This window comes from Clupea harengus, chromosome 21 (assembly GCF_900700415.2).
Source record: "Clupea harengus chromosome 21, Ch_v2.0.2, whole genome shotgun sequence".
Lineage (NCBI taxonomy): Eukaryota > Metazoa > Chordata > Actinopteri > Clupeiformes > Clupeidae > Clupea > Clupea harengus.
In genome coordinates, this window is record NC_045172.1 from 6,177,209 (window position 1) to 6,188,168 (window position 10,960).

The following is a 10,960-nucleotide window of genomic DNA, read 5'->3' on the forward strand; positions in this document are numbered from 1 at the left end:
GTGTGTGTGTGTGTGTGTGTGTGTGTGTGTGTGTGTGTGCATGGAGGAGGACCCAAGTGATTCTGTGTGTGTACTTGTGTGTGTGTGTCAACGTGCTGGTGGGAGTAATAATGAGCGTAAGATCCCATTTAGAATGAGAGGCAGCTCAGCTCCATGGAAACGAGCTTCGGGTCGCCATGGCGCCACTGAGGCACAGGGCAGACAGCGAGGACAGGAGTGGACACAAACACACACACGTGTATATGCACGCCTACATGGACACACACACAGGACATGTGGTGGCCTTAACCCTGTGTCACTGGGCTCCCCCTACACACACACACACACACACACACACACACACACACACACACACACACACACACACACACACCTCAGAACGTCACAAACATTCCACTGGCCACTCTACCACCACTGTCACACACATACATACACACTTGTTCTGCATCTTCTGCACTTCGACTGAAGACTATAGATGCAAATGTGGTATGAGATACTACTTCACACATATACCTACACCCCCCCCCCCCCACACACACACAAACACCCACACACACACACACAGGAAGGAAAGTAGCCACCCCCCTTCTGAGCCAATAAAAAGTTCTGCTGTTGAGGTTTGGCACATCTGGTTTCATGTCTGTACTAGGCTACTAGTGCTTCAAAGAACACATACCTCTTCAGACACAAACAAACACACACACACACACACACAAACTGTTGCCATAAATGCTAACTGAAGCATCTCTGAAACATTGATACACACACACACGTTGTGAATTTCTGAATCAAATGTAATAAGACCATGAAGGGAGCTTAAACTCTCAATGTTCCCTCTTGGCAAATGAGTCGTGTGTGTGTTTGTGAGTTTGTCTGTGAGGTGAGGTCACCAGGGAAACGGGCAGGGTGGAAATGTACCAAAGGCTCTTCCATTAAAGGAAACATACTTCTTAGTTCAGTATGGTTTCATAAGTACACTGCACACACACACCGCCACCCACACATGAGAGCCTGATGATATGCGCACACAGACACACACACACACACACACACACACACACACACACGAGAGCCTGTCTAGGCCATGATTTTCAGCTATACTCTGACACATCAAACCCTCTCCTGTGCTATCAAACGCTCTCACAGTCTGGTAGTGTGAGGGAGGGTGCAATAGTGCATGTGAGGGGGTCACGCAAGAGTATAACTGAAAATCATGGCCTAGACGGCCTCTTGTTTGTATGTGTTTGTATGTGTATGTGTGTGTGTGTGTGTGTGTGTGTGTGTGTGTGTGTGTGTGTGTGTGTGTGTATTATCATCTGTGAGTTTCTCATGAAGTATTGATCACTGAAAAACATCACATTTACTGCCATCATAAAGAGATGAAAAAGCCAGACAGTCAGACAGACACACACACACACACACACACACACACACACACACACACACCTGCTTATTTGCTATAGTATGAAAAAAACCACCGCATTCATGGACATAGTCTGTTATCTCTTACTTTGAATTCTGCTTCCTTATATGAATTGAAATAAAACACTCAAGCTGCGATAGCTTCCGTGTGGTAAATGTGGCAATTATGTTTGTTTCAAAGGGTTTTTATTTTGGACCCATCCATCCACCCACGCACACAAGCACACACAAGCACACACTCACATAACTGGCCCTGTATTAAAACAGAGTTACAATTAAAACAGTTTCCCTTGGAGGGTCAGTCAGTGAGAGACCATATGTGAGGTTCTCACATGATTATACACACACACACACACACTTGTATAATTACATGCACACTCATTTACAAGTGTGTCAGCTGAGTGTGGCTGGTGTGAGGCGTGCTGGGAGTTTTATTGACGCCTGGGGGTTTAAACTTCAATCAGAAAAACAAACATTTGTTCAAGAATAACTCTCTGCTCTGGGCTTGCTTTGCCTTTCCAGAGAAACATATATTTTTTCTCTCTCTCTCTCTCTCTCTCTCTCTCTCTCTCTCTCTCTCTCTCTCTCTCTCTCTCTCTCTCTCTCTCTCTCTCTCTCTCTCTCTCTCTCTCTCTCTCTCTCTCTCTCTCTCTCCTCAGAGGAGGCCATAAAAACAGGGTATGTGCGTGGAGGTCACAGTCAAACATTTCTGTTGTTTGTACACAAACAGAAGGACAGAGATGAATACATGCTCACGAGTGTATGCTGTTAAGTGGGTACATGTGTGTGTGTTGGTCTGCAAAGCTGCTGTGGATCCTCTGACATAAGGTGTATCTGTGCTCATGCAGTGAGTGTGTGTGTGTGTGTGAGTGTATACACGTACCATGGAGAGGACCGTCTGTGTGTGCTGCAGCAGCGGCTCGGGCAGCAGGGAGATGTGCACACACTCCGGAATGGTCACTGTCCCACCGTCCAGATCGGCGATGATGACATCTAACTGTCTCACACGCACACAAACACACACGCACAGGCACACGCACACACAGAGAGAGAGAGAGAGAGAGAGAGAGAGAGAGAAATGATCAGAAGGATAATGTCATAATAATATTTGGAGAAGTAGTTCACCCACAGTCCACTTCCATGACCTTGCTATGTGTCCTCTCCCAAAGAACACGATGAAAAGAACAAGTGACTGATCATTATCAGCTAGCATCTCTCTTGGTGAAGACCCAAGAGATGATGATGATGATTACTATTGTGTGTGTGTGTGTGTGTGTGTGTGTGTGTGTGTGGAGACAATCAGATAAGAAGTAGACAGCCAACCTGAAAGGCATGAAGCATGTAGTGTTCCTCCATCACCAACTCATCATAAACACACATACATATTCTCCATCATCGTCAACTCATTACAGCCCAATCCATTTACATTAAGATGGACAGCATGGCCCGTTGCCAACGGAGTGACCTCTGACCCTTCATCATCTCCCCTCACCCAATGCATGTAGGGTCCAAGTCATATGACTCTCATTAACTTGAGAGTGTGAGTGCTTGCAGTGACTGGGCAAGCACACACACACACACACACACACACACACACACACACACACACACACACACACACACACACTCGCCCCTTACAGGCCCCAATCATAGCAGCACACACCCTCTCCCAGAGAGAATGCAATGACATCAGGGCAGCTTAATGAAATCCATGTGTGACTCACAGGACATGTAACACACAGGCGCGCACGTACCACGTGTGTACGTACCAAGTCTTGCGTCTCGGAGCGGAAGAAGGAATTGACGCCAATGATGAAGGGGGTGGGAGTGCTGAGAACCTCCAGCAGCTTCCCAGGAAGAATGGGCACATATGTAAAACTGAGAAAGAGAGAGAGAGAGAGAGAGAGAGAGAGAGAGAGAGAGGGAGAGAGAAAGAAAGAGAGAGGGGGGGGGGAAGAGGAAAGGACACAGAGTGTTTCAAAAGTCATTACTAATTTGGAAAGTAAATGTGTTTTGCAGCAGGGCCATATTCATGGACACACATACACACACACACACACACACACACACTCACTCTCTCTGTCTGTGTATTTTCACACACACACACACACACACACCTGTATTTGAGGGGGAACATGATGGCCAGCAGGGCTCTGCAGCCGTCCGTGAGCCGCTGGTAGCTGCTTGATAGGAACAGGATCTTGTGCTCCGTCAGAGCAGCGCAAAACAGGTACAGCACATTCACTATGCCTGTGACACACACACACACACACACACACACACACCTTTATCAATATACATTTATCACTGTGGATGTGTAATTCTGAGACCAAATCCATCACTCTATGCAGTTTTCATTGGTAAACACAGATATGGAGAAGTCTTCAGTGGACCCTGATTGGCTGGAGTCAGGCGTGCACCGATTGGCTTACCGAGCTGTCTGAAGAGCTGGGACACGCTGCAGCCACTCACAGGCAGGGAATCATTGATTGGCGTTTGGATGACCTGCCTGTCTCCCGCCCCCAAGGTTATGGTCCTCTGAAGTCCGAGAGAGAGTGATGAGAGAGAGGGTGATGACAGAGAGAGAGACAGAGAGAGAGAGACAGAGAGAGAGAGAAAGAGAGAGAGAGACAGAGAGAGAGAGGGTTATGGTTGGAAAAAGCGGGATGGAAAAAGAGATTGCTTTTTACAAAATGGCACAGGGCTTAAGAGTCTCAGTAAATCTGTCACAGGTAAGTGTGTGTGTGTGGACAGGGTGAATATGCTTTAATGAAGTGAGGTTTAACAGCTACACTACAGGTCCAGGTGATGGGGAAGAAAACCAGTGAGTCACAGGCGTGTGCACACACACACACACACACACACACACAGACACAGACACTGACACAGACACAGACACAGACACAGACACAGACACAGACACACACACAGACACACGCACAAACACAGAGACACACGCACACACACACACACGCACACACTCACAGACACACACACGCGCACACACACGCACACGCACACACACAGGTTGACAGCAGAGGACAGAATAGATCACAGGGTGATTGAACAACTGATGTTGTGCAGGAATTGGAAAAGCTCTTGGTGACACACATACACATACACATACACACACACACACATATACACACACACAGCCTCGTTTAGTACCATGTAAGAGGTGCAATGTAACAATAATTATCCTCTAGGGACCCATAACAAACAAAGGGTGTGATTGTAGTTAATGTCCGTGAGGTAGATCTGGTTGTCGAGGGAGATACGGTGATACGCCGACACACATGCAAGTTAATACCACAAGAAGGAAAACCACAAATCAGCCATGAAAGTCAGCCCCAACACACACACACACACACACGTGTGAGTCAGTCAGGTCTGTCAGACATTACAAGAGGAGACGGTTGCAAAGATGACACACTGACAAAGACACACTTCCCCACACACACACACACACACACACACACACACACACACCACACACACACACACACACACACACACACACACACACACACACACACACACACACACACACACACACACACACACACACACAGATATTGCTGTCAGGCATGGGAAAGGACAGCACAAAGACCCAGACGCCACAGCTGCAAACATGCAGGTTTGAACAGTAAGACAGACAAACACACTCACACATTCACACACTCGCACACACACACAAAAGCATCACAATGCTGCAGCATTCAAGCCTCAGCCCAGGGATGTGATTTGCTGGTGTAAGTGTTGTGTTTCAATGTAAGCTGTTAATGATTCAATATCACACACCCACACACACCCACACCCACACACACACACACACACACACACACACACACACACACACACACAGGCAACATAGCAGGAAGCTACAAGCTGGAGAGAGGAGTATAAAGGGGTGGCGTACCGAGCTCTCCTCACTCTCCTCATCTTCCGGCTAGATTAGCAACACACACACACACACAAATGCACACATAAACACACACATACACACAGAGAGAGACAACACAAGAGAACACACATGTAATAAAAATGTGTCAGGGCTGCAGGACAAAACTCAAAACATGAACAAAAAAAAGAACACAGAGAAAAAGACACACAAAACAACCCACACAAATAAATCTGTAACATGACGACGGACAATGACACAGCAAGATGGCGAACGTCAATTTGGTGGCACTGCGGCAGCAACGGGAACTTCAACGACACACGGACGCGAGCGAGCAGACGGACGTCAGCACAAATCCTCACACACTCACTGTGACGGGACGTGCAAGGCACACAGCTCAGCTGCACTGTCCTATTCATGCTGGGTGTGTGTGTGTGTGTGGGTGTGTGTGTGTGTGCGGATACACATTTCGGTACAGAAATGCCACAATTGAAGACATTTGAAGGTGAATCCCTGAAATGTACAGATCTGTTATGAAAATGAACCTGTATTCCTTTAGGCAGGTTGTCTTTAGAGTATTGTTCCCTTCATGATGACTGTCCCAAAAGATGCTCTCCTCCAAAGGGCGTTTCATCATGGCAGTAAAGTGGATGTGAGTGTGTATGACTGTCTCTGTACCTCAGTGTGTGTGTGTGTGTGTGTGTGTGTGTGTGTGTGTGTGTGTGTGTGAGTGAGAGAGAGAGCGAGTGTATGTGAGAATCTCATTCTTAGGCAGCAGGCAGACACAAAACATTGTGTGAGACACACACCCACACACACACACACAGTGGTTTGCCCCCCTTTTCCCTCTCTGTTCCCTCTCTGACACATATGTCCCCTTTCGCTCTCTATCTCTCTCACACTCTCACACACACAAGCACGCACCCACCCACACACACATATACACACACACACTATTCAAGAGAGCCTGGGATTTCTACATAAATCCTCTGTGACATCCTTGCACAAAAACGCTGTGTGTGTGTGTGTGTGTGTGTGTGTGTGTGTGTGTGTGTCTCTCATTCACGCACTCATTGTCAGCTTAGGAACCATCTGCCGTTGGGCTGCCCATATGGTCAACCTGACCAAACAACCAGACATAGGAAACTAGTGTGTGTGTGTGTGTGTGTGTGTGTGTGTGTGTGTGTGTGTGTGTGTGTGTGTGTGTGTGTGTGTGTGTGTGGATAGAGGGACACAGATTATAGGTGCAGTGATTAAGCACGTAGGAGGGCAAAAACACACGGTGTTGGTAAACTCAAACACCGTCATGGCAACATGTACAACAACGCGAACAGATGACAACAAACAGTACCGAGGGGGGTGGAGTCATTTCTGACACAGCGAGCTGATTGGAGGGGATTCACCAAAGAATGACGGACAGGTTAATGGAATCACTGTGGGAAATGATTGAGGGGTTAACAGAAGCCACATTCGGCCACAAGATCGACCAGAAGCAGGGAGTAAGCAGCATAACCAGCCCATGGACTTCAGCTCAATTTTCAGATGATGAAGCAACAAAAAAAGAAAGAAAGAATTTTTTTGAAATTTTTTTTTTTTTTGATTGGCTACTTTGAGAATCACAATGGGTTTGATTGGTTGAAGCGAGCAAAAGAGGGGGCCGGGATTAGGTTACCTGGAAACAGCCCAGTAGCCAGTCACAGGTTAGGTTCAGAGGAACCATGTTTAAACTACAGACTGGCCGACTCATCCGTCTGTAACAAATAGGAACCAAGTTTAAACCTCAGACAAATGCGGGGGAGACGTTTCAGTGTGACAACTAGGAAGGAAACCAGCTGAAATGGACGGAGTTTTTGAGGGGTAAGGGGGACGTCATTATTTGTGACACATGGTAATGCTGAGACCCAGCATCATTAGCAGCAGGGGAACACATGTTACGGGCAGCACAGTGGAACCAAGGTCAGAGGGAAATAAAACTTGAGGTCACTATTAATTGGGAACCACCATTTTAGGACAAAATCACTGAAATATATGGTTCGCTCTCAAATGTCTTCATTAAACTGATCCATATCAGTCCCTGCGATACTCCTCTGGAGCTTTGCCAATAGTATTGACCATCATGGGTTTAAGTATTACAAATTATATAAAGACAGAATACAGAAAACAAAACCTACCGGTACTGTGTCAAAATAAAGGTATCACAAATAAGACAAATTGTCACAGAATGTTTTCTTGCAACCATCTTAATTGGTTAGAGGCTGTTGACCACCCATCTGATCTGCGTTCCTATTGGTGGATCCTTGTGATGGTGTGTGATTGGCTGTTTAGCTGATGGAAGCCAGTGTTTTAAAACCATTTAAAAACATTTCTGCACACATTTCCTTAACAAGCAGTGAACTCATGTCTAAAGACGCACACAACACAAAGGTTTTAGAGTACAAAGGAAAAATCAAATCTCACAAACAAAATGAATAAATTGCATTACATTTTTCATTTCAGCATACACCTGATGAACAGAACTGTGAGGGAGAAAAACTAAAAGTGAGGAAACGGGGTGAGGCAGACTGTGCGTCTGTGCGTGCGTGTGTGCATGTGTGTGTGCGTGTGTGTGTGTGCGTGTGTGTGTGTGTGCGTGTGTGTGGTGGACACAAACTCACCTGAGAGCCCCCGGCAATGGGAATGGTGCATGTGAGGAGGTTTCCGATGACCGTTTCCATGGGAACATTAAGGCCATCCACATGAACCGTGTAGATCAGGCCCAGACAGTTCTGCAGCAACACAAACACATGCACGCACACACACACACGCACGCACACACACACACACGCACGCACACGCACACGAACACACACGCACTGAGTCAATATATGCAAGAGTATTTCTTAAGTCTTCTTGTGTGTCCTGGGCACACAACATATGTGTAGTCGGGAGCATGGGTTTGAATGAGGAAGTCCTTATGGAATAGGTTTCAGATAAACTACTTAAATGTGTGTATGTGTAGAGGTCTGACCCAGAAAGCTTCTGTGTGGTCAAGTGTAGGTTTGAGTGTCAGGATGTAAATGTGTGTATGTGTGTGCGTGTGTGCATTTATGTGTGTGTGGTTGAGTATGTGGTCGTGAGTGTGTGTGTGTGTGTGTGTGTGTGTGTGTGTGTGTGTGTGCGCACACGCGTCTCTCACCCTGAACACCTCAGTGTGGTCGAGGCGGGACACCACCACCAGGCTCTTGGGGGCGTAGAGCTGAGCCGGATGAAAGAGCTCCAGGGCCCTCATCTTTCATCCACCTCACTCGAGTCCTCCTTCTGCAGCTACACACACACACACACAACACACACACACACACACACACACACACACACACAACACACACACACACACACACACACACACACACACACACACACACACACACACACACACACACACACACACACACACACACACACACACTTTACATCCGGACAATTCAATGCAACCCCTTTGCAGTAGGTTCATCCACTACAATAACAGTACTGATGTCTCTCTCTCTCTCTCTCTCTCTCTCTCTCTCTCTCTCTCTCCTAGCCATTACTGATAGCACAGAGAGGATTGGACAGGTAGTGAGTGGGGGGGAGAGATGGGCTCCTGGGTGCTGGTGGGCACCAGACCCGTATATGATGTGGGACTCCAGTGCTACTGATGTGCTAGGGCTTCCCCTGGTGACAGTACTGTAGGAGGGAAGTCTCTCTGTCTCACCTGCAGGTTATTTAAAGGTCAAGGGTCTCTGTCTCACCTGCAGGTTATTCAAAGGTCAAGGGTCTCTGTCTCACCTGCAGGTTATTCAAAGGTCAAGGGTCTCTGTCTCACCTGCAGGTTATTCAAAGGTCAAGGGTCTCTGTCTCACCTGCAGGTTATTCAAAGGTCAAGGGTCTCTGTCTCACCTGCAGGTTATTCAAAGGTCAAGTTTCACTGTCTCACCTGCGGGTTATTTAAAGGTCAAGGGTCTCTGTCTCACCTGCGGGTTATTCAAAGGTCAAGTTTCACTGTCTCACCTGCGGTTATTTAAAGGTCAAGGGTCTCTGTCTCACCTGCGGTTATTCAAAGGTCAAGTTTCACTGTCTCACCTGCGGTTATTTAAAGGTCAAGGTCTCTGTCTCACCTGCGGGTTATTTAAAGGTCAAGGGTCTCTGTCTCACCTGCGGGTTATTCAAAGGTCAAGTCTCTGTCTCACCTGCGGGTTATTCAAAGGTCAAGTCTCTGTCTCACCTGTGGGTTGTCTACGGCCTCCCAGAAGGTGAAGCAGGCACAGTAATGACGCTCGGAGTTGATGTCCGTCAGCACGGACACGAAGAAGGAGGGGGGCAGCCTCTCAGCATCCAGCTGCCACCCATTGGGCTGACAGAACTGAGGGGGAGACAGAGGGGGGGGGGGGGATGTAGAGAGTGGGACCATTTAGACTTTGAATGTTGTTTGCCAACTAACTCCTATAGGACCCAGGCAGACAGGAACAACAAGGGAAAACATGTACACACACACACACACCAACTGCCACCTGCTTGAAAAAGAAGAGCCGGTCCATTCATTCACCCTCTGCTTTTCAGCCACTAACTGTAAACCCACAATAGGGCAGTGGACACACACATCATACAGTAGACACACACACACACACACACACATCATACAGTAGAAACACCACACACACAACACACACACACACACACACAACACACAAACACACAGAAGTAGCCTAATATAAAGTCTACAACAGAGCAACTCATTATATATACAGAGAAACAACACAGAAATTATATCCTGTTTAATTGGTATTAAATAAAGATCAAATAAACATTCTTCCTCTGGAGGGGTACACAACATGTTTTTCCCATGCGGAGTGGAGCGGCCACGCTGTGTTCTAGATCAGTAGGTTTTGGTGCATTTCACTGAATTTCACCAGTAAACACGGAATTCTAGGTTAAGCCGATTGTGTCCTGTCTGCGTCTGTGCGTGTGTGTGTGCGTGTGTGTGTGTGCGTGTGTGTGTGTGCGTGTGTGTGTGTGCGTGTGGGTGTGTGCGTGTGGGTGTGTGCGTGTGGGTGTGTGCGTGTGCTCACCAGCTCAATGCCTTGGGGGAAGGGGTTATCCTCCCAGTCCTTCTCTGGGAAACGCTGGAGAATCCGGCCTTGACCCTCACCACCCCCTACAGAGAGAGAGAGAGGGGGAGGGGAGGGAGAGATGGAGAGAGAGAAACAGAGAGAGAAACAGAGTTTTATTTTGGCTTTATTAAACCAGACACCGTCACGTCAATACACCATTAGTACACATACAACACTTGGCCATAAGTGTCCCATCCTCAGGACAGATTGAAAAGCACAAAGCAACCGGAGTAAGTGAGAAAATCCCACACACACATTTTTTTTTTTTTTTTTTATGTGCTATTGAACCTTTTTCTAAATGTTGGTTTATACTGGCTGCTTTAGCAATATTGTAATAATAGACTTCTGCTAATAAAGCCCTTTGGAACTGAACTGGAGAGAGAGAGAGAGAGAGAGAGAGAGAGAGAGAGAGAGAGAGTGTCAGAGAGAGAGTGAGAGAGAAAAGGGTCATGAGGGTTGTGTCAGACTGAGGTTCTCATTCCAACTGATTTGTTGGGAATGTCAGCTGCAG

General features: G+C 47.1%; 1 protein-coding gene across 1 annotated transcript in view; it reads right to left on the minus strand.

Annotated features, from left to right (window-relative positions):
• Positions 1-10,596, minus strand: part of LOC105892370 (myotubularin-related protein 5) — a gene marked incomplete at its 5' end in the record, with an annotated part of 38,623 nt that extends 28,027 nt beyond the window's left edge. Inside the window, 9 exon segments of the mRNA XM_031559173.2 lie at positions 2,306-2,419; positions 3,192-3,300; positions 3,540-3,672; positions 3,855-3,960; positions 7,978-8,088; positions 8,499-8,579; positions 8,582-8,626; positions 9,564-9,701; positions 10,408-10,596. Of these exon segments, the coding sequence (XP_031415033.2) occupies positions 2,306-2,419; positions 3,192-3,300; positions 3,540-3,672; positions 3,855-3,960; positions 7,978-8,088; positions 8,499-8,579; positions 8,582-8,626; positions 9,564-9,701; positions 10,408-10,596 (1,026 nt within the window).
• Between the last annotated feature and the right edge of the window lie 364 nt (positions 10,597-10,960).